The sequence below is a fragment of the Scyliorhinus canicula genome, chromosome 5 (assembly GCF_902713615.1).
Source record: "Scyliorhinus canicula chromosome 5, sScyCan1.1, whole genome shotgun sequence".
NCBI classification, from domain to species: domain Eukaryota; kingdom Metazoa; phylum Chordata; class Chondrichthyes; order Carcharhiniformes; family Scyliorhinidae; genus Scyliorhinus; species Scyliorhinus canicula.
This window is the reverse complement of record NC_052150.1, coordinates 168,388,613-168,413,960: the sequence shown is the minus strand read 5'-3', so window position 1 is coordinate 168,413,960 and position 25,348 is coordinate 168,388,613. Positions and strand designations below refer to the sequence as shown.

Genomic DNA, 25,348 nt, shown 5'->3' with positions numbered 1-25,348 from the left:
CACTACTGCTCTGTTGACCATGAGCTTGGTGCTGGATCAAACACTTCTTCAGGTGACTGAAGGCTGCGTTGGCACACAAGGCAGTGTTGAACCTTGTCGTGATGTCTGCCTTTTTTGACAGTCGACTCTCAAGGTAAGAAAAGTGGCCCACGTTGTCCAAGGTCTTGTCGTGGATTTTGGTAACTGGGGGGCAGTACTGTGTGGTGGGGGTAATTGATAGACGACTTTTCACTTCTGGATGTTTAATGTAAGACCCATGTTCCCGTACGCCTTGATGTAGGTGCTGCTGATGGCTTAGAGCTCGGCCTATGTGTGTGGACAGATGCAAGACACTCTTGTCATCTAGACTTGGAAATATATCACTGTTCCTTTACTGTCGCTGGCCAAAATCCTGGAGTTCGCTCCCTAATAGCACTGTGGGTGTATCTACATCCCAGCGACTTCAGCGGTTCAGGAAGGCAGCTCATCACCGTTTGAAGGGAAACAGGGGATGGGCAATAAATGTTGGCCTGACCAGTTACACCCACATCTCTTAAAATTAATTTCAAAAAAGCATTGTCTGCATGCTTTAGTTCCGTATAGTTCAGACAGAGGATGAGATGACCTTGGAACTGGCCTGCAGGCAGCAGAAGTTGAACAGATAAATGGGGCCTGGAGGTGCCTTCTCAGGATACAAACTCAACATGAACAAAAGCGAGATCTTCCTGGTACACCCACAAGGAGGGGAGGCAGCACTAAAGGGACTGCCGTTTTAATGAAATGAAATGAAATGAAAATCGCTTATTGTCAGGAGTAGGCTTCAATGAAGTTACTGTGAAAAGCCCCTAGTCGTCACATTCAGGCGTCTGTCCGGGGAGGCTGGTACGGGAATCGAACCGTGCTGCTGGCCTGCTTGGTAAGCCAGCGATTTAGCCTAGTGAGCTCAAGCCCAACACAAATTCCGCTACCTGGGGATCTAAATAGCCCATGACTGGAAAGGGATCCATAAATGGAACTTCAACAATCTGACAGAGGGAGTAAAAACGAAAAAAGGATCTGCAAAGATGGAACGCATTCCCACTCTCCCTCACGGGGAGAGTCCAGATGATCAAAATGAATACTGCCCAGGTACCTCTTCCTACTTAGATCTATCCTGATCTACATCCCCAATGCCTTTTTCAAAGCACTGCACAAGCTAATCATGGCGTTTGTATGGAGGGGGGGGGGGGGGGGGGGGGGGGGGCGAAGAATGCTGGTATCCCAAAGAAGGTCTTACAAAAAACAAAGTTACGGGGGGGGGGGGGGGGGGGGGGGGTGCTTGCGGCTAGCCCTCCCAAACCTACAATTCTACCACTGTGCGGCAACAGCCGAGCGAATAAGGGGATGGATCAAGGAGCCAGAAGCCAAGTGGGTGCGCGCGGAGGAGGCCCTCCTGCAAGGGGACCTTCCTCCGGGCCCTCGTCATGGCGGCACTCCCATCCCGACCGAGAAAACACTCCAGCAGCCCGGTGGTGATAGCCACCCTCCAGTCCTGGAACCAACTACGGCAGCAATTTGGCCTGACCAAAATGTCGGACAAAGCTCCCATCTGCAACAACCATAAGTTCACACCAGTGCTGACTGATGCCACCTTTAAAAAGTGGGGACAGGACAGAGGGACACTGACAGTTGGGGACCTTTTTACGGATGGCAGAATCGCAACACTGGGTGAACTGACAGAGAAATTCCAGCTAGCCGGGGGAATGAGCTGAGGTACCAACAACTCAAAAACTTCCTATGGACGTACCCACAACTGCCACGACAGACATTACTGGAAGAGTTACTGGACGCAAGCATCCTCGATAAAGGGAACTGTAGCGACATGTATGTTCGACTGGTAGAAGGGGCTGACACTGCTGGACGCAATAAAAAACAAATGGAAGGAAAACCTGGGGATTGAAATATGACCTCTCAGAATCTCTCCAAATGGAGAAAATCAAATTCGCCATCCGAGGGTCAGTTGATGCCTTCTACAGAACGTGGGAGCCATTCACCCAATTGTTCCGGGACCTGTTTGTGGCCAACGAGCAAGCAGAAGAATAACCAGGTAGCCAAGAATCAGGGGAAAGTAGCCAAGGCATGAGAGGGAGGGATAGACCGGGAGGGGGAACAATTAAACCTAAGAGGAAAGAAGGTGAACCATAGAAAAAGGGGAGGGGTGAATGGGGGGGAAGAGGGAGGAACATAGAACATACAGTGCTGAAGGAGGCCATTCGGCCCATCGAGTCTACACCGACCTACTTGAGCCCACACTTCCACTCTATCCCCGTAACCCAATAACCCCTCCTAACCTTTGTTTTTGGTCACTAAGGGCAATTTATCATGGCCAATCCACCTAACCTGCACGTCTTTGGACTGTGGGAGGAAACCGGAGCACCCGGAGGAAACCCACGGAGACACAGGGAGAACGTGCAGACTCCGCACAGACAGTGACCCAGCAGGGAATCGAACCTTGGACCCTGGCGCAGCGAAGCCACAGTGCTAATCACTTGTGCTACCGTGCTGCCCAGGCAACAATAGAAGGGAACCAGAGGGGGGGGGGGAGGCAAAGGAATGATAGCCGGAAGGAGAGCACGGGAAACGACAATAAACTTGGCAAATAGAGTAACAGAGAGCAAGGAAAATACAGGCGAAAGATGGGATGAACGGCCAAAGCGGAGGTGAACGCGTGACGACAATGGCAGCAAAAACCATCCGGGAGAAGCAAGTAACAACACCGTATCCATTCGCGTATTGCCCTCTCTGTATTGGACATAACTAATATAATTCTTTCTCCGGCACCCAAATGTATTTGTACCTCCCCAGATCCCCCCCCCCCCCCCCCCCCCCCCCCAACACACACACCAACAGGTGCCTACTTATTTGTTAAAAATAATATTGCTAACTGTACAGAGTTGCTGTTGAGCTAGTGCACAATATCATACTAGTATTTTTTTATTGTTTTTTTTCTCTTCTATATATATATATATATATATATATATATATTCTGTGTACATAACTGTAAATATACTTTGTTCAAAAACTCAATAAAAAACATTTATAAGAAAAAAAAGTTGAACAGATTTCTGTTTGTTCTGTAGTTTAGCTCCACTCCAGCGGGCAGTTTTTGAAGGGAAGATGCAGATTTGCAGAAAGTAAGATCAAGAAGAGCATTGGTGCGATGACATATCTAGTAGATGATAGAACATAGAACATTACAGCGTAGTACAGGCCCTTCGGCTCTCGATGTTGATCCAACCTGTGAAACCACTCTAAAGCACTATTCCCTTATCATCAATATGTTTATCCAATGAGCATTTAAATGCCCTTAATGTTGGCGAGTCCACTACTGTTGCAGGCAGGGCATTCCATGACCGTGCTACTCTCTGACTAAAGAACCTACCTCTGATATCTGTCCTATATCTATCTCCCCTCAATTTAAAGTTATGTCCCCTCGTGCTAGCCATCACCATTCGAGGAAAAAGGCTCTCACTGTCCATCCTATCTAATCCTCTGATCATCTTGTATGCCTCAATTAAGTCACCTCTTAACCTTCTTCTCTCTAACGAAAACAGCCTCAAGTCCCTCAGCCTTTCCTCATAAGATCTTCCCTCCATACCAGGCAACATCCTGGTAAATCTTCTCTGCACCCTTTCCAATGCTTCCACATCCTTCCTATAATGCGGCGACCAGAACTGAACGCAATACTCCAAATGCGGCCGCACCAGAGTTTTATACAGCTGCAACATGACCTCATGGCTCCGAAACTCAATCCCTCTACCAATAAAAGCTAACACACCCTACGCCTTCTTAACAACCCTCTCAACCTGGGTGGCAACTTTCAGGGATCTATGTCCATGGACACCGAGATCTCTGCTCATCCACACTACCAAGAATCTTACCATTAGCCCAAGACTCGGTCTTTCTGTTACTCCTTCCAAAATGAATCACCTCATACTTTTCTGCATTAAACTCCATTTGCCACCTCTCAGCCCAGCTCTGCAGCTTATCTACGTCCCTCTATAACCTGCAACATCCTTCCGCACTGTCCACATCTCCACCGACTTTAGTGTCATCTGCAAATTTACTCACCCATCCTTCTACACCCTCCTCCAGGTCATTTATAAAAATGACAAACAGCAGCGACCCCAAAACAGATCCTTGTGGTACACCACTAGTAACTGAACTCCAGGCTGAACATTTCCCATCAACCACCACCCTCTGTCTTCTTACAGCTAGCCAATTTCTGATCCAAACTGCTAAATCACCCTGAATCCCATGCCTCCGTATTTTCTGCAATAGCCTACTGTGGGGAACCTTATCTAACACTTCACTGAAATCCATATACACCACATTAACTGCTTTACCCTCATCCACCTGTTTGGTCACCTTCTCGAAGAACTCAATAAGGTTTGTGAAGCACGACCTACCCTCCACAAAACTATGTTGACTATCTCTAATCAAATTATTCCTTTCTAGATGATTATAAATCCTATCTCTTATAAACCTTTCCAAGACTTTGCCGACAACAGAAGTAAGGCTCACTGGTCTATAGTTACCGGGATTGTCTCTACTCCCCTTCTTGAACAAGGGGACAACATTTGCTATCCTCCAGTCTTCTGGCACTATTCCTGTAGACAATGATGACATAAACATCATGGTAGATGTTGTTGCCACTGTGCACAACCCAGCAGTTGAATTGTAGTCATTGACTACGAGTGAGAAACATATTAGCTAAGTGGTATAGTAAAGATCCATTAACAAGAATAAGATAAGAGGCCTGTTAATCTGTGATTGGCATTGATTTGATGGATTAATGTTGTTCACAATGTGAGGAGAATGCTTTTCTGCTTGGAACAACACCACAGAATATTTTGCATCTTTCTGAACATGTAGATAGATGTTAGTGTTATCTGAACGAGGGTAGCTTTGCCATGTAACACCATCTCTATTTCATTTCCATTTCTACCTGTTGTCTAGGTCCACAACTGTAGAGGCATGCACTTAGGATTCAGGCTTGGTAGACTTGCAGTTTGGTGTTTTCAGTTAGGTTGCTGTTGTTCCACACAATCTTACTCAACTTGCATTTAACAGCTGCAGCTTTTGCAATGCATGTGTCGATTTCAACATCAAGTGACAGATTGTTGGTGATAATTTTACATATCTAGACTCTACCTACTATCAACAACCTCCAGAGCCACAAGGTTAATGCTGATAGATGTAGTATGGCCACATCCTGCCATTTGTCTCCCTGATGATCAAACCAAACTCGTTACAGGCATGAGAGAGTCTGTTCATTTACCACCTAAGGAATTCCTTGGTATGGAATGCTAATGTGGCATCATCGGTGCAAAGTGACTCTGATGAGGACTTGGCACACCATTGTTTTGGATCTCAAATGAACAAGGTTGAAAGCTTTCTGTGAGTTCTAGTATGTACGTAGGTACCCTCGTGGATGACCTGAAGGCAACTGACAGTAGCAAAGAGAAGAATATTCCAAAGTGTTGATGCCAGAACAAAACCCTGTTTGATCCCACTGCAGTTCTCCAAGAGTTCTGATATTGCCGCATTCTAGCTCGTATTACCCATCATGTTGTCATTAAGAAATTTTGGCGGGCAGCCCATTTTCTTCAGCTTAAATAGACTGCCTCTGCTCACATATTCAAATGCTTTGCTGAGATTGATGAAGACAATATATAGTGGATTCCTTTGTTCACGGAATTTCTCTTACTGAGAAGATCATGTCATTTGTAAATTTTCCTATGCTGAAACTACATTGGGATTCAGCATAGATGCATTTAGTCAAGGTCTGCAGTCAAACAAGAGCGGTACTGACAAACGCATTTCCCATGATGCTCAGCAGGGAGAGGCCTAGTTGATTGTAACCACTGCGGTCGCCCTTGTTCCTGTACAGGGTCACAATCTTTGTAATATGCATATCTAGTAGGGACAGGGAAGTTTGAACAGATGCTCTTGGAATTCTGGTTCCCTGTGCCTGATGAGCTCAGGCAATGTAGTATTAATATCTGGAGTTTTGCCCATTGCAAGTGAGCTAATAGCTTGACTAAGCTCCTGCACTGTTGGTTCGATATCCTGCTGTGCCATGAGAGGCAGGCTTTCTATGGTGTCTGCAGTTTCCTCAGTGAATGTTCTTCCTCGAGTACAGCTCAAAGTTGTGTTCCACCCAGCTCTCCCACCTGTTTCCAGCAGTCAGTGATGACAGCTCCTGGCTTTGATTTCAATGGGGCTGGTTTCTTTGCTGATGGACCTGTTGCCTTTTTGATCCTTTCATACATGTCCCTAGCATACCCTGCGTCAAAGGGCATCTTGATAGCCTGGTAAAAATATTTTAAAAATTAATTCATGGGATGAGGGCTTCGCTGGTTGGGGCAGCATTTACTGCCCATCCCTAATTGCCCTTGACAAGTGGTTGTGAGCTGCCTCCTTGAACCGCTGTAGTTATTGGCGCACCACCTGCAGTGTGTTGGACTTCACTTTGAATGGCTTTGGTACATTCACTTTGAATGGCTTTAGTACATTCACTTTGAATGGCTTTAGTACATTCAAAGTCTCTTGCTTGGATCCATCTTGCAATTGATGAGAGCAGATCACTTAGTCTCAATAACTGGTCCCATCAGTGTAAATAGCCTCAAATCAGGCAGCATTTTTCTGCTCTTGCTTCCCAAATGTTGAGAGTGTTGTAGCTGGTGTCTCAAAGTATGTTTCGTTTTGATTCTGCACTCTGTGGGAATGCTGGACAGCACCTGTTTCATCGAGTCAAAGAAGCATTGTTTTTTATTTGGGAAGGCAGTATGGCTGCTAATGATACGAGGACAGCATTTCTGCTTAGAATGCAAACCTTTGTTTTCATTCAAACCCTGGTGCACACCAGAGTGTGATCTGTATCATGGTCAACACTGTGTCGAGAATACTGTTCAGAGTCCTGTCTGGTGGTGATCAGATCCAGCTGCTGCCAGTGCCATGATCATGGATGTCTGCAGGACATCTTGTGACATGGTTTGTTCTGAAATAAGGTGTTATTTATGCAAAGCTCATGGTATTAGCAAAACTCGAGTAGTCTCCGATCGTTCTGATTTACCTAGGCCGTGATGTCTGAGGCAGTAGGGCCATGACTCGTGGTTTGCGTCCATTCTTGTGTTGAAATTCCCCCGTAGGTAAATATGTTTTGACTTGGGGATTCTGCTGATAACAGTTTCAAACTCTTCATAGAACTGGTCTTTATGCTTCATTACAGAAGTGAGAGTTGGAGCATAAATACCCATGAGGTTAGCTGGTCCTGTTCAAGTTGAAAGGTTGATGGGGAGAACACATTCTGAACCATTTGTGCACCTGAGATATGGGCTCTCAATTTAACATTTTGTCCAAAAGGTGGGGACTCTCCCGCAGGACTGCACTGAAGTGCCTGTCTAAATTATGTACTCTCATCTCTGAAGCGGAACTTGGATGTACAACCTTTTGACTCGGACACCACTGAACCAAGGTTAAACAGATGTTTGAGAGTTTCGAAATATCAGGATGTATTTTTCTCCATAATTGACCAGTCATCTTTTCTTATTTGAAGCTGCAAGATAGGCAGAAATCATGTGTACAATCCCGAAACAAAATTGGTACCTCCTTGATCATGTAGCAAATGTGCTTTTGCACAAGGAATTAGACAACTTTCGTGCAGGCAGCTCAAAAATGAGTATGGCCTTGGGCATTGTGGAAAAGTTTCACTTTCTTCCGGTACTTCCCAAAGGATTCTACAAACCTTTTTGTACATTAGTAACTTCTGAAAGGATATTGTAAAATACTGCATCAAGTCCAGTATTTTATTTTTAAAATGATGCTCAAATGATGCATTTTGTGCCCTTCCAGCACTCTCCCCTCCTCCCAGCAAGCAACTGTAGTTTATTGGGTCAATCTGGTGCATCTGACAATATTGTTTAAAGTCCTGAAACAAGTCAGAATGACATTAAGAATGATCATATTGTCGTATTCAATATTTTCCCCGCTTCCGGACTGTGATAGAGAAATTCAAACAGCATTCATTAGGTAAGCAAAACTGAACTTTATTTACGAATTAGAACTGACTGCTAGCAGTAATGGCTGAGACTTGAAGTCGGAAAGCAGTCAAGTACAAACTGCTGAGTCCGTCCCAAGTCTGCGATATTACAGAAGAATAAGGCGATTTTTATACATTATAGGATCAAGATAACATGAATACAACTTGGTCAGGAATTTGATCGAAAGTAAAACATAAGTAATAATCATTACAATGGCGTCTCCTTGTTGACCTTTAGAGGACTCGGGTCTCATGTCATTATCTTGTCTTTGTTTTAAGCGATGGACAAATTTGTTTAAGTACAGGAAGAGACAGTTTTTTAGCTTATCGTATATATTTAGACTCCTCTGGTCTCATGACGAACGCGTTTTATCTGAGTGTTAGCGTCAGCCAGTTCTCAGGTTAAGTTTACCGTGGCTGTTTGTATCTGTGCCTTAGGTTATGTGAACTCAGTTTAAATTCAATTGTACCAAGAAGACTTGACTAGTTTTCCCATCATGCCATTATTTGCTTCACACAATACCACACTCCCCCCTTTTGTCATATCATGACAACTAGCTAAATAGGTATATCCATGATTCGTTTGAAAATGCATTTACACAAGCAGGCAAGCAATCCTATCCCTAGTAGCATTAGTAGTAGTAGAATAAAGGCCTTGAAGATCCAATCAAATAATCCATGACCCAACCACCCTAGGGTTATAGTCGTGAAATTCACTGCCAATTTCTTGAATTTGAGCAGCCTGTCTCTTAATATGGTCGGCCAGGTTAGTGATATTTTCAGAGCCATCTGGAATGTAAGTACAGCACTCTTGGCCTACAATAGCGCACGTTCCTCCCTGCGAGGCTAACAGATAATCCAAAGCCAGTCGATTTTGTAATGCCACGGACCGGACAGTCACTAGCTCAGCTGAGACCTCGGCCAGTGCCTGTCCAGTGACCCTGGCTTTTGTTGCCATTACGTTTGCCAGATGTTCCAATGCTGAGGCCATGTAGATCAGTTCGTTCATGCCTTGCCCGTTCCGTTTTAGAAATTGTTCTTTTTGCTCGCGAGGGGGAGTGCTTAAGGGTGGGTCGGTGATGCATTTGGGGTCTGACAAATCCCAAAAAGCTGGATCCTGTCCAATCAATGGGGAGCCACGGATATGCTTTAGTGCCGCATATAAAATTGGTTCCATTGGAGGCTGTAAAATCATCAGCTGATGTCACCCAGGGGATTGTATTGGTAGGTTGCATCTACTTTGCCCCATTAACTTTCCTTTCCCTGATTTATTAAAACATATGGAACCTTGAACATTATACGAGTGGACAGTGAGGGAGGGTGGAGTCAGGGCATGATTATAGGTAGGTTGATACGAAGCTGAAAATTTTGTCATGTCATAGCCAGCAGATCTCCATATTTTCATATTCCCCCTATCTCCCCTGGTGCCTGTTTGATTTTGTCGTAAAATCCATTCCACTGTTTCTGCGGTATGAAAGGGGAGAGATTGGAGAGGTATTCCTTCCCTTGACTGGACGGGGATATGGGTACAAACCCAACACTTGCTAATATTCAATTTTTCGGCGTATAGATATGACATATGTAAATAGGTATTGGAAGGCAGGTCTCGTTTAGTTCGTTTTTTTACTACCGGGTGGCCATTAAGGCTAAATAGTCCAGAAAGTCCAAAAATTATACTGAAGATCTTCATCCTGTGTTCTCGTCTGGTTTGGAGACTATCTTCTTGCATTCGGATAGATGTATCCAACTGGCACGTCCTTCAAGTTTGACCGAAGTTGGCGTTGTCAGTAGTACGAGGAATGGTCCACTCCAGCGTTGTCCTAGTTTCTTTCTGTCCCAGTTTTTTCACCAACATGTGGTCTCCGGGTTTGACCACTGGATATCGAGGGACGGCTGTCCCTGTCGTTACTGGTAGATGTACCTGTTTTACCTGTGAGTGAAGAAACTTCAAAGAAAGTGTTAATTGATTCAAATAGTTCTGCATTTGTTCCCCCATCACATGGAGGTCTACTCCCTCTAGGGGTTTTTCATGTGCATCCCAGGGAGTCCTCATTGGCCGACCATAGACTATCTCTGCAGCTGACAGTCCGGTCTGCGAATGGGGAGTCACTCGCATGTGAAACAGTGCCAAGGGTTATACTTTTAGCCAATTTAACCCAATTTCTTCAGTTAATTTAGATAATTTTTCTTTTAAAGTCCGGTTGGCTCTTTCCAGAATTCCTGCTGCCTGCGGGTGATACGTGCAGTGCAGTTGCTGTTTAATTACAAATGCTTTGTACAATTCAGTATTGATCCGAGCTACAAAATGTGGTCCATTATCTGAGCTCACCATTTTGGGTACCCCAAAACGAGGAATGACTTCCGTTAACAACAACTTCACTACTGTATGTGCCGTACAATTAGTGGTGGGGAATGCTTCAATCCATTTACTAAACACATCGATTATTACTAAACAATATTTATAACACTGTGCTTTTGGCAATTCAATAAAATCAAGCTGTATACAAGCAAAAGGACCATCTGGCAAGGGGGTGGTTCCCGGAGGGCATTTAATACCTTTACCCTAATTATGTTTCATGCAAATGACGCATCGATCCAGCCGCGTTTGCGCTGCTGTATTCAAATCTGGGTGCCACCAAGTTTTTAGGAGTAGCTGTACCACTCCCTCCTTGCCAAGATGGGTACAAGAATGCAAATAATCAACAAGAAACGGCAATAAAGAATTCGGAATACAAACTTGACCAACTGGAGTCAGCCAGAGGTCTCGTGTCAAGAGGTGCGAACACCTCATTGACTTCCATAGTGTTCGCTAGAATCAGAGGCGTCCCTCTGTAAATTTTGAACTTCAGCTATCTCTGGCATGCCCTTCGTCCGCAATGCAGGTACCTGGTTTAGAGCCTGATTAGGCCCACTGGGAACAATTAAAGAGGTTGATGAAGCTGCAGTTTTAGCAGCTGAATCAGCACGGGCATTTCCTAATTGCACAGTAAGAAGTCTTACAACACCAGGTTAAAGTCCAACAGATTTGATTCAAACACGAGCTTTCGGAGCGCAGCTCCTTCCTCAGGTGCGCTCCGAAAGCTCGTGTTTGAATCAAACCTGTTGGACTTTAACCTGGTGTTGTAAGACTTCTTACTGTGCTCACCCCAGTCCAACGCCGGCATCTCCACATCATTTCCTAATTGAACAGGAGTGTCACCCTTCGTGTGCGCAACACATTTAATAACTGCCAATTGACGGGGAAGCTGAGTAGCATCGAGGAGATTTTTAACCCAAAGAGCATTTTGAATGGGAGTTCCGGCAGAGGTGAGAGAACCTCGCTGTTGCCAGAGGCGGCCGAAATCATGGGTCACGCCAAAGGCATATCTAGAATCAGTGTAAACATTAGTACTTTTGTCTGTGGCCAAAATACATGCTCGAGTAAGGGCGAATAGCTCGCCTTTTTGTGCAGAGACAGGGGTCTGGAAGGCTGTTGCTTCCTGCACGTCGGTGTCGGTTACCACAGCACATCCCGACTGTGGGACGCCAAATGGGGAAATGGAAGAACTGCCATCAACATAAAAAATTAGATCTGGATTATCAATAGGCCTGTCTGTTAAATCCGGGCGAGGCGCGGTAAGGAAGTGATTCCGAAGTAAACAATCGTGTGGTGGGTCCTCAAGGTTATCGGGGGGTTGTTCAAGGAACACAGCAGGATTTAAGGTTGAACATTAATGAAAAGAGAGGTAGGGGTTTTGCAATAGTGAAACCTCATAGCGGCTCAATCGCGCTTGAGTCAGATGCTGGGTTTCCTGAGACGTTAGGAGAGCCATGATAGAGTGTGAAATATGCACTTGTACTGGCTGGTGAAGGGTTAGATTAGAGGCTGCCTGGTCTAACAAATGGACAGCAGTAAGAATTTGGGTGCAGGGAGGTAGACCGCAAGCTACAGGATCTAATTTCGTAGAATAGTAGGCGACCGGGCGACGCCGGTCACCGTGTTCTTGTGTAAGAACACCAGTGGCGCATTTATCAAGAACAGTAACGTACAGCTGAAAAGTCTGTCATACATAGGTTGTCCTAGTGGTGGGGCGATAGCCAGGGCATTTATCAGAGTAATAAAAGATTGCTTTGCTGAATCAGGTAGATCAAACTTAAGAGGAGCATTTTGAGAGGAGTACGGAGTTAATTCTTTAGTATGTACAGTAACATTCGGAATCCATTGTCTGCAAAAGTTCACAAATCCTAAAAAGGCTCGCACCTGCTTGGGCGATGTAGGAAATGGGGTCTGCAGTATAGGAGTAATGTGTTCCTGAGTAAGGGAACGATCAGTAGCACTTATTAGGACACCCAAAAATTTGACTTGTCGTTGGCCTTTATGAACTTTAGCGGGCGGGATCACATATCCCCATGAATGGAGATGGATGAGCAGGTAAACGGTGTCACGCTGGTTAGCGATGAAATCAGGGCTGGCAAGGAGTAAGTAATCAACATATTGAATGATGGTGGAGCCACCAGGAGGTGCTAATGTCGCTAACTGAGAGTGACCAAACGCCATTCGGATGGTCTTCCTATCTTAGGAAGTGGAAGAATCGGGGTATTACAGGGCGATTGGCACGGTATCAAAATTCCCTGTTGAAGGAACGATTGAATCATGACCGAGACTCCTCCTTCAGCCTCGGGCCGCAAAGGGTACTGTGAAATAGAGGGTAAGGGCATATCAGGTTTGACTCTAATAACAACGGGAGGGACATTAGTGAGACCAACTTCGTGTTTGGAAGCTGCCCATAAATCTGCGGGTAGTTCAGAAGTCGTAGATTGGGCTGAATGATGATGGTGCAGTGTGCCAATGTGGACAAATGGGCTTTTAAAATATTCTAAAGTGCCTGCGGGTAGGGTTTGACTTTCATTAAGGAAAGGATCAGCTTGTCCTCTTAGTGCAGCTGCCAGAAATCCCAAGGACTTGGCACAGTAGCCTTCGTTGACAGAAAGGGTCACGTGGGGTGACAAGTCTCGATTGACGCCATAGGCTGTGGGGTAAATCAACAAGAAAGGCAGACCCTTTTTTTGTCTTGGTAAATGCTCTCCACATCGGGCGAGGTTACTGTATGATCGTAGCAAAGAGTGACATGTGGATTGGGAATATCTAAGTGAGGTGAAAAGTGTGAGGGATCAAAATCAATCGACCACGACTGTGGAGTAGTGAATAGGGGAAAGTTTCGAAGCTGGGCCTGCGGGATAGGTGATATGGTAATGCCGTTATCAAGGCTTTGGTCACTATATTCTCTCATCTGGACTCTTATCTTGGATGTTTATTATTTCTTTTTATTTCAAATGAACTGAACCACCGCCGAGTCTATCTGGACGGCCTGAAACAACCTGAAGTTATTTTAGACAAGAATCCATTGTTAAGTTCCTAACCGTAATCTTGTATTGACTTTGCTCCCCTTTTTTCATTTTGGGAGATTTGTTATCCTCAGATATTCCTGAACAAAAACTAATGGAGTGTTTTAGCCCCTTTCTGATCAAGGTGGATAGCCTAACTTGATTCTTTTCCATATGAAAAATGAAATGAAAAATGCGCATTCCGTTTTCAAGACCTGTCAATTCTATACCCAATTTTAATTCTTTATCCTGCCAGCTGGCTAACAAGGAGGCATCCTTCAATTTTGGACATTATTCCCTCCATAGAGCAAGTAACTTTTTAGCAGTTGACCCCCTATTATTTTCCCAAATCACTTGTTGAGCTTCTATCACTGTTGATAGGTCTTTAGTTCCCCCCAGTATTGTTCACACAGTGTTTGCAGTACGCTGCCATTTTAAAAAGTTGTATCTAAAATTTTACCCATTGCACCCTTTGATGCCAGATGGTCCTTCCGATTACAATTTTAACAATTGATTAAGGAAATTACGTGTGTGATGTTTTATGTCAGGGTCCGCACGCTTTTTGCCCTGTTTATGTGTTATTAAGCAAAGTTATCCGCATCTGCAGGAGATTATAATTTAAATCACGGAGTAATCGCGCTCCGTACAAATTAACAGCTTGAAGGTGACACCGTAAAGATTCTGTGTCACCCGCCTTACAAAGTTAACGGGAACCTTTTATCGCGAAGGTTTCAGGTAATAACAAGGACCATGTTGGCATCGATATCTCTTTACCTCTTTTAAATAATCACAGCTTGAAACATAATTTTTAAAGTCAAAGTCTGAAAAAATGAAATATGAATTCTCTCCCTTATCTATCTCTCTCCCTCTCTACATAACTCTGTCTGTCTTTGGAACTCTTGTTGCTCTTTCTCTTTATCTGCCTACCTCTCCATCTCTGCCTCTCCCTGACTCGCTCTCTTTCGCTCTCTCTAACAGTTCCTGTCTCTGTCGCTGGCTCTCTCTCCTTCAATCTCTTCCACTGTCTCTCTTTCTCTCTCTTGGATTCAGCCCTTGTCCTTGGGGACAAATTTTGAACAAAAACATTTTTCATTCTCCTTCGAAAACTTTATCTGTGTTATTCCATTTAAGTCAATTTGCACTGATTAATCTTAGAGGCATTAGCTGTTCTCTGAGATGTATTTCTTTGTTTGTCAATTCAGAAAAGACCAACTGTCTGCTGAAATGGTTAATGTTTCCTGCAGAATCTAAGGGGCGGAGAACATGGCGTGATGCCATTTACGTCTTTTCACGCAATCTAAAAACTTATTCATATTTCAATTACTCTTATTCGTAAAGTTACTTTCTTTTAAACTGATATAGTGCGAACTGAACAACTTTGAAAACATTTGCAAGAGGAATTATGAATGTTTTGCCATTAGTTTAAAAACAATTCGAGTATGAATTTTGTTGTCCTTCAGAAGAACCACTTGTTATCATAATAAGGCCAGTACAACATTCCAAGCAGTAGTCAGTTTACATTATCTGATGTACTAAATTTCGTTCAAAAGCAATGTTAAACTTTAGTCATTATTGCCAGCATGCTTCTAAATTGGTAACTTATTAACTTCACTTCTATAATTTCCTTGTTGTGGATCTTTTAATCAACACCTTTTAGTCAATTATCATGTCTTCCGTAGAGAAGGGTTGTTCGATATTTACGGCTTGCGTCTGTGACCGAGTGCGTGTCGCTAAGGGGGATACGTTAGCTGGAGTTTCATTGGTAATGGGATCAGAAGTGGGAGTCAGGACTTGGGGCAGTGGAATTGTAGGATCGGGGAGCGCAGAATGAGGGTGGGGTTCAGGGTTCAAATTCTCCTCGTCTTCCGTATCGCTTGAATAGGGGAACATCGGCATGCCAGAGCAACTGGGAGGATCCTCCTTTCCTATAATCTGATTGGCCAGTCCTACTTTTCTGCTAACAGGAGATTTGTTATTGCCAGATTGCTTTTTATCATTTTCACTGATTTCTATCCCAAAGCTCACATTACAATTTTAAAGTCTTCCAATCTTTCGCTTTACTGTTCACACACTCATTAATCCCTTTTTTGCGGGCGTTATCTATTCAATTCATAAATAGTGATTGTTCGTTGCTTTAAGTGGACTGTTTTTTTTTTTCTAAACACATGAAAAATAGAGGGGAATTGCCCCTAGTTTTGTCTAAAGTTTGTCGCATAATGTCGCATAATGTCTGTAAAAATCTGCCCCTGGCAAAAAAGAACGCTCAAACAAAATTTCTGGTACCAAATCAAATTGGAGGGTCCTTGACCCCAAAAAATTACTGAGAGGGTCCCTGACCCCAAAACTTATTGACAGGGTCCCTGAACCCAAAACTTAATCAAAGGGTCCCTGACCCAAATTTATTGACAGCCTGTATAAATCTGATGCGGATGAAAAACCAGATCAACAAGGTCCCTGACCTGCGGCTAATTACACAAAAAAAATGTACTCAGTCAAATTTAGATTCGAGAACCGTCACCTGTTTAGTTACTTCCGTCAGGGATGAGGGGTCGCAGCACAAATCCGAGAGAGAGAGAGACCAAGCTGAATCATACCTTGTGCCGGCGTCTGTCTCTGTACTCCGGTCGTGGCCTTGATCACTTTTTCTCAGTCCCTCATGGAAGCTCACTTCAGGATATTGGATTTTGTCTCGCAGCGCCAAATGTTGTATTCAATATTTCCCCCGCTTCCGGACTGTGATAGAGAAATTCAAACAGCATTCATTAGGTAAGCAAAACTGAACTTTATTTACGAACTAGAACTGACTGCTAGCAGTAATGGCTGAGACTTGAAGTCGGAAAGCAGTCAAGTACAAACTGCTGAGTCCGTCCCAAGTCTGCGATATTACAGAAGAATAAGGCGATTTTTATACATTATAGGATCAAGATAACATGAATACAACTTGGTCAGGAATTTGATTGAAAGTAAAACATAAGTAATAATCATTACAATGGCGTCTCCTTGTTGACCTTTAGAGGACTCGGGTCTCATGTCATTATCTTGTCTTTGTTTTAAGCGATGGACAAATTTGTTTAAGTACAGGAAGAGACAGTTTTTTAGCTTATCGTATATATTTAGACTCCTCTGGTCTCATGACGAACGAGTCTTATCTGAGTGTTAGCGTCAGCCAGTTCTCAGGTCAAGTTGACCTCGGCTGTTTGTATCTGTGCCTTAGGTTATGTGAACTCAGTTTAAATTCAATTGTACCAAGAAGACTTGACTAGTTTTCCTATCATGCCATTATTTGCTTCACACAATACCACAATATTACATTAAGTTGAGTAGAAGTGTGTTGTGCGTATTGGTTCTGTGTGTTGCTGTGTGGGAGATATATTGTTTGGGTGAGAATGCATTAATTATTTACTCTTTGAATACATTTGATATATTTGCATAGGCAAATATAAAATGATAATGTTGATGCAATTGCTGTTGGAATTGGACATATGAGAAGTGCATTTCGGTAAGAGAAATTAGATCACTTGCTGCTTGAAAAATTAGAAGTGTAAATGGGTAGAGGTGCAAAGAGATGCAGAGGTACAAGTTCACAAATCATTAAGCTAGCAACACATGTTAAGAAAGCAGAAAATGTGCAAACCCTGGTGTTCGAGAGAGATTGAAGTCAAAAACAAAAAAATATATGTTCAACTTGAATAAAAATTGGTTACACTATACTTAAAGTCTCATATTACGAAAAGGATATGGAAGCACTGGAGAAGGTGTAAAATAGATTCAAAAGGATAAAAACTGAATTGAGAATAGGACTCTGGAAAGAGGCAATGTGGTAGAAATCTTTGAAAATGATTAAGGGACTTTATAGGATAGATGTAGAAAAGTTGTTTCTACTTGTGGGGGAAGTCAAAATATAAGATAGTCCTTAATAAATCCAATAAGGAATTTGGGAGTACTCCTTTAGGTTGGCAAGAATGTGGAACTTGCTGCCTGAAAAGCTGATGAGGCAAATAGCATAGAAAAATTTGAGGAGAAGCTAAATAAGTGAAGGAGGGAGTAAGCAATAGACGGATATGCTGATAGGGTGAGATGATGTAAGACGGGAGGAAGCTCATGTTGGCCCAAACTCTAGCGGAGGTCTGCAAAGTTCGTTATAAGTTATGCAAGCTAAATTACATCATAATTATTTATAAAGTTCATAGACTTTTTTTTGCATCAGTGGAAGTTCCAAAATTAATATAATTTTTTATGACACAAAATACTGGCAAACTATTTTGGCAATAAAACACATTTATAATATTTGTGAATAGAACTGCAGTGTAAAATCTTGACAGCTAAAATTAATGTTTGAAGAAGCACAGGCATGCCATGGTATTGTGAAATGCAAATTTTTCAACTCGAGGCTGAAGTATGAAATAATTGCTATGATTTTATTCTCGGGGATATTAGTTGTGGAATTTTCTTCCGTGGAAAGCAGTGGAGGCTGGGTCATTGAATGTTAAGCAAGGTTGAGTTGGATAGATTTTTGAAAGACAAAGAAATCAAAAGTAATGGGCAGGGTTGGCAGCCAGGAAAGCAGAATTGAGACCACAACCAGATCAACCCTGATCTTAACAAATGGCAGAGCAGGCTCAAAGGGTCAAATGGTTTATTCCTTCTCCTAAGTCCTATGTTTAAAGTTCTTCAATATGTAGTGCATGGGCAAAATATTGATGCTCAGGAAAGATCAGTGAGGTGAACACAAAAAAAGAAAATAGCAATCTTAAAACATTTAACTATCAAATAGAATGTTACCTTCTTTGACTAATGGTGTTGCAGGGACTTGGTGTAAGAGAAGCATATAGCAGAAACCCTTATTATACTGAAAACCAGTATAGAAATATTATATACTGGATCTGTAATTCATCGATAATCTTTCTTTGGGTGGGAATTAATTCCATTGCTGTACTCATGAAGCTCATATTGGCTCCCAATTACAATAACCTCAATGCTCACATTGGCTAGAATTTCTTTCATTCATCGTCAATGGATATAAAATCTGATCATTTTTCATTAAAGTATTTATTTAATTTATTCTTTCATGGCATGTGGGTCTCTTTGGCAAAACCAGTATTTATTACCCATCCCTAATTGCCCTTGAACTGAGTGGCTTGCTCAGCCATTTCAGAGGGCAGTTAAGAGTCAATCACATTGCCGTTTGTTTGGAGTCACATGTAGGTCAGACTGGTAAGGGTGGCAGGTTTCCTTTCCTAAAGGATATTCATGAACCAGTTGGGTTTTTTACGACAATCAATGATAGCATCATGGTCATTGTAACTGAGACTAATTTTCAATTCCAGATTTTTTTATGAATTGAATTGAAATTTCGCCAGCACCCTTGGTAGGATTTGAACCAGTGCCTTGAGACCTTTAGCCTGGGCCTCTGCATTATTAGTCCAGAGACATTACTACTATGCTACCATCGTCCCCTAAATTGAAATTATTGAATGAATAATACGTTATAATTCAATCTGATGGCATCTGCATGCTGCTAGAATGGTGTTCCAAGCCCTGAAATGTTCCTCTTTATTTCCCAGCAAGTGCTACATGCCCCACTGCAAACGGCACCTCCCTTTTCCCTTCCTGACAATAACCTGGAACCTGTCTTTAAATGCTTACTGTGCATTTAATATCTGGGATAATCTAAGAGACTTGTGAAAGAAATGTGAATTTAAGAACCACTAAAGGTGGTGTCCCTGAATATATTGATTATAGGGATAGACAACAGCTTGAATATCAATTAGCTACCCAATTGTCTCCCTATGCAATATATGGGCCACTATTTAATGATGTAAGGAAGCAAATAATATAAATACGTTGTTCATCCCATAATCCTACCAAAATTGGATTTTTAGCTGTTTGGATTTGGATTTTGAGTTGTTGTCATGTGTACCGAGGTACAGTGAAAAGTATTGTTCTGCATACAGTTCAGACAGATCATTCCATATTTGAAAAAACATAGGACATACATAAATAAACAATGTAAATACATTATATGAGCATACGGAGTGTAGTACTACTCAGTAGAGAAATTGTTGATTAAGTAGTACTATTGAGTAGAGAAATTGTTGGTTAAGAAATTATTTTGTTTTTCAAAAAGCTTCACTGTATCTTACTACAATTCACAATTGTTTTTGTTATAGAAAGCTGCATTGCTGCAGACCTTGTTGCTGCAGTTGACATCAATCCTGTTGCTAATGAAGTTTACGAACACAACTTTCCTAATACCTACCTCTGTGCCAAGACAATTGAAGTAAGTTGTTGTAACCGTATATTTTGTGAAATTTTATGCATTAGTCTTTGCATGCTTTATATGTGAGAAACAACAGCCATTTTCAATATTTTGTTTTGCACTTTTCTCTGCCATTGGTTGTTTGATTCTACAATATTGATAATATTTTTAAAAATAGTATTTTTACCTAAAAATGACTTTCGAGATTACCTTCCAGACATAAACGGTCCAACCAACTTTCTTTTATTGTAGATAGAATCTTGGTTTATCATTATGTCCAAAAGGTGGCTCATTTCAGAACATAGCGATTGCCAGATGATTTGAAAAATAAATGCCCATCTCATTCACTTCTAACATTCTGCCAATACAGAAATAATGGAGTTGTTGTAGCAATCATTATCTATCAATTAATCTACAACAGACCCAGACATGAGGTGTTAAAGCTGCTAGTGCTGCTGTTCCCAATTATGCTTGCATATGTCATGAGACATAATACTCTTTTGCGGTGTCCCAAAGTATTATTTTCCATTTGTACACTATCTGCTTTCACTGCCTTCCTATGGAGGCTGTTGCATATAGTGATTTCCCAGTCACTCGCTGAACTATAGCTGTCAGTATTCACTATCATCACTACCCTGAATCTGACCCCAACTTCAGGATTTACACAAGCATAGATTAATGTTGAAATCTTGAACTTGCAATCTATCATTTACTTGCTGCACTGTGGAATTCTACCCCAACCAACCCAGAGCTGGCAATCAGTAAACCTCCCCTTTTCCAATCCGATCGCTGTTCGAGTTTGATTTTGATTTATATTTGCTGTTCACTTCCTAGTTGACTGTGAGAATTCTATAATGCTTGGACAACTGAGTGACATAACTACAAAGTGATACGAGGAATCCCTATTTAACAAAATCATAATTAATTGCAAGCCAAACAATCTCTCAGTGAGGTTTTCTTTGAAGTTGGTAGCAGTCATCTTTGCTTTGCCATTGACTGTAAAATCTGGGCCAATGTTTCTGCAGGTAACTTTTTAATTCACCTGACCTTCTGGGTTTGGTCCCATGTGAAGCTCTTTGCATTTGTCTACATTAAATTTTATCTGCCAGCCAATTCCTAAGAATATTCAATTCCTTCTGTTTCGCTTTGAGGTCTGTCTTCACATGCTTTGTATCATCTGAAAATGTAGGCATTATTTTTGTGATCCTAGCACTAGGTCATTTCTGAAGGTATTAAACAAAAATGGTCCCACTGTATGCCTGTGCAACAACACAAGTAACATTTTCCCTGTAACACTGCTGTGCTCAGATGCACAAGTAATTAGAATAGCTTAATAGAATGTAATTGTTTATTTACACCAGAGTTGCTCGTCTCCCTGGAGGAAGAAAATGCCTTTGACAGGGTTGAATGGAAGTACCTCATTGTGGTATTGGAGCAGTTTGGGCTCGGAACAGGATTCACCTCATGGGTGAACCTCCTATACAGTCATCCAAGGCGAGCATTCGGACCAACACCACTAGCTTTGAATACTTCCAGTTGCACAGAGGCACCAAGAATGCACGCTGTTCCCGCTCCTGTTCGCCCTGGCAACTGAACACCTGACGATCGCGCTGCGAGACACAAAAGGCTGGCAGGGCATCCGAAGAGGAAGCAGAGGGCACAGAATCTCAGTCTATGTGAATGACCTGCTCCTCTACACCTCGGACCCACAGAACGGCTTGAAGGAAATCATGAAGCTCCTGGATGAGTTCACGACCCTCTCGGGTGACAAACTCAACCAGGGCAAGAGAGGTATTCCCGGTGAACCCGAACGGGGGAGGGACAGAGCTGGAGAGTCTACCATTCAAACTATCCCAAAACAAATTCCGCTACCTGGGTATTCAGACAGCCCACCACTGAACACTGATCCACAAATGGAATATGACCAGTCTGGTGGAGGGAAGTTAAAAAGGACCTACAGAGATGTGGTGCACTCCCACTCTTCCTGGCAGGGAGGATGCAGACGATCAAGATGAACTTACTGCCAAGGTTCCCCTTCCTATTTAGATCCATACCAATTTTCATCCCTAAGGCCTTTTTCCAAGGAATAGACAAAATTATTATGATGTTTGTGTGGGGAGGAGAAGAATCCAATGAATTTCCAAAAATACACTTCCAAACTTGCCATACTACAACTGGACAGCCACAGCCGAGTGTGTGAGGGGATGGATAAGGGGCTGAGAAAGGGATGAGTGAAAATGGAGGAGTCCTGCACAGGAACGACCCTCCAAGCCCGAACCATGACAGCGCTCCCATCCCCCGGCACAGTACACATCCAGCCCAGTGGTGTAAGCTACGTTAAAATACTTGGAACCACATGAGACTGGGTTGTGGGGATAGGGTGAAGGTGTTGACCTTGGGTAGGGTGCTCTTTCCGGGAGTCGATGGGCCGAGTGGCTCCTTCTGCACTGTAAATTCTATGATAATCTATGATTAATCTAGGACAAAGGTTCGGCACAACATCGTGGGCCGAAGGGCCTGTTCTGTGCTATATTTTTCTATGTTCTATGAGACAGCACTTCGGCTTATCCAAGGTGTCCACCATGGCCCCCATCTGCGGTAACCACAAATTCCCACCAGCTATGCAAGACCCCACTTTTAAGAAGTGGAGACAGGATGGGGAGACGCTAGCGATTAGGGACTTCTACACAGGAGATTGAATTGCAATCCTGGACGATCTGAAAGAAAGATTGGAGCTACCGAACGGACAGGAGCTCTGACATTTACAGATCAGAAACCTTCTCCGCAAGGAGACGACGAGGTACCCCAGGGCTCCAAGAGAGACAATGCTGGAGGAAGTGATAGAAGCAGACGGTACAAAGAAGGGAAACTGTGGGGACATGTACGAACGACTGTTAGGGTGAGGATACCACTAGATGGAGTAAGACAGAAATGGGAGAACGAATTAGGGTTGGAGGAGGGGTGGTGACTCTGGAGCAAAGCACTCAGCAGGGCCAACTCCACCTCCTGTGCAAGCCTAAGCCTCATGAAGTTCAAAGTGGTGCACAGAGAGCACCTAACCAGAACCCGAATATACATGTACTTCTCGGAGGTGGAGGGCAATTGTGAACGGTGCAGGGAGGCCCGACCAACCATGCCCACATGTTCAGAGCCTGCCCCAGCCTAGTCGGGTTACGGATAGCCTTCTTCGATGCCACGTCCAAGATTCTGGGCGTGAGGGTGGAGTTGTGCCCAAGAGTGGCAGCCTTTGGGGTAATTGGACCAGCCAGAACTTCATATGGGGAAGAGAGCCAATGCCCTTGTTTTTGCTTCCTTAATCGCACGCTGGAGAATCCTGCTCAGCTGGCAATCAGCAGCACGACTCACAGCTGTGGACTGGCTGGCATACCTGGCGTAATTTCTCCATCTGGAGAAGATCAAATACGCTCTCCGAGGGTTGGACGAGGGCTTCAACAAAGCGTGGGATCTATTTATCAGCCTGTTCCAGGATCTGTTTGAGGCCAATAGCGGATAGGAAAGGAGGGGTGGAGGGGGCCAATGTGGGCAGTTAAGACCACTCAGAGTGGATAGGAACAAGAGCCGGTGCAGATGGGCCAAGTGGCCTCCTTCTGCACTGTAAATTCTATGATAATCTATGATTATTGAAAGGGGAATTGAATACAAGAGTCAGAAGGTTATGCTTCAATTATGCAGGACATAACAGACCACAGCTGGAGTACCGTGTACAGTTTTGGCTACCTCGTTTAAGGAAAGAGATAAATGCATTTTACATTAGGGCACCCCAATCGCTCTGCATGTCACAGCTCTGCATTCTGTCACCGTTTAGTTGTTAATAATAAAGTCTGTAATAGTGGTAGATTCTACAACATTCTGACCTGCCATCAACTCAGCCAATCTGACACAGGTTTTCACATCTGCTATTACTTTGTTATCATAAACTTTGGGCAAAGTAGAGGTTGAAGATTCCTCTCACCATAATATTTGGAAGCCCTGACTCCACCACCTTTGCGATGGTTTCACTTACAATATTTTTTTTCAATGTTGATTCAACTAGGTGAAGCAGAATACTGCAGTGTACTGATGGTATCATACTTAGCACGCACAAGGAATGTCAACTTTTTGCAGAGCTAATTAAACAAATTACATATTGTAATGTAAAAAGGGCTTTTTGAATGTTTTGTACAAACTGAATACTATGCTTGATTTTTAGAGATTCGGTTCACTCATGAAGTTGAACATTATTGTCATCACAGGTATAGAGAACATCTTCTGGGAATGCTCCACTTTTTTGATCACTAAGACTAACAATATAATTTTCAGCTACTTTTAAAGGTAGAAAGTCCGAGCAACAAGTTCCTGCCTCCAGTGTTTCAACCAAAGAAGTGGTTAGATGAGAAAGAATGGGAGGAGGCTTTTGTACAGCATGACCACTGGCTGAAAGACTTGTTTCTGTGCTGGAAATTCTATTTTACCATTTATCATTGAGGTAGTTTAACTATTCATAGTGATGTTAGGAATAAATTCAAGAGAAACATGTCTAGGACTTTAATACAGTAGTGTAAATAGGAATGTTGTCCTTTCTCAATTGAGCCCTCCAATTACACGATCGTGATATGACTTACATTTGAAATTCAACTTTTCATCAAAATAGTTATACCTTCCCTTTCAACCAGGAGGTTTAAAGTGATGATGATGAAACATTTTGTCCTTTAATGTTTTACACTTAGCTTCTGTCCTGAAGGCCGTGATTTACAATGTAGAAAATTTTGATCGGTCTTGGTCATATATTGTCCATTTACAAGCGTGGACAATATAGTTTTTTCCCTTCAATATTTTTATTCTCCTTTTACACATTTTCTCCCAAATTTACACCCACCACCAATAAACAATAAGCAGTAACAATACAATGTCAATCCCCATATCAACAACAGCAATCCCATCCTCCCACCAAACCCCCAAACAGCGCTCGCATGTTAACATAAACAAATAACAAAAGGAATCAGGAATCACCCATAGTCACCATTAACACATACAGTCCCACAAGCCTCCCCCCCCCCCCCCCCTCCCAATGTTAGATGTAATCCAATTCTTGAAAGTGCATAATGAATAACGCCCATGAATTGTAGGACCCCTCCATCCTTCCCCTCAGCTCAAACTTAACCTTCTCAAGAGTTAAGAATTTCAGCAGGTCCCCACGTCACGCCAGGGCACAAGGTGGAGAGGTTAATCTCCATTCCAATAGGATCCGCCTTCAGGCGATCAACGAGGCGAAGGCTACAACAACTGCCTCCGAACCAGTTTCCAACCCCGGCTGGTCTGACACCCCGAATAGGCCTCCCGAGAGCTTGGGCCCAGTTTCATGTGCACCACTTTAGAGATTACCCTGAAAACCTCCTTCCAGTAATCCTCCAGCTTTGGACAGGACCAAAACATATGAACGTTGATTGCGTCCCCCACCCCCCACAACGTTCACACATCTTCTACCCCCTCAAGAGCCGGCTCATCCTCGCCCTTGTGAGGAGTGCTCTATATACCACCTTCAGCCGTATCTGCCCCAACCTCGCGCACGAGGTGGAGGCGTTCACTTTCCGATGCACCTCACATCAGAACCCCTCCTCCATATCATCTCCCAACTCTTCCTCCCACTTTGCCTTGATCCCCTT

The 25,348-nt window shown here is 43.1% G+C and overlaps 1 protein-coding gene across 1 annotated transcript in view; it reads left to right on the top strand.

The window, feature by feature from the left end:
• trdmt1 (tRNA aspartic acid methyltransferase 1) overlaps positions 1-25,348 on the top strand; it is a 105,486-nt gene that overhangs the window by 45,926 nt on the left and 34,212 nt on the right. Inside the window, exon 2 of the mRNA XM_038798029.1 lies at positions 19,597-19,706. Coding sequence (XP_038653957.1) covers positions 19,597-19,706 — 110 coding nt within the window. The remainder of the gene's footprint in view (positions 1-19,596; positions 19,707-25,348) is intronic.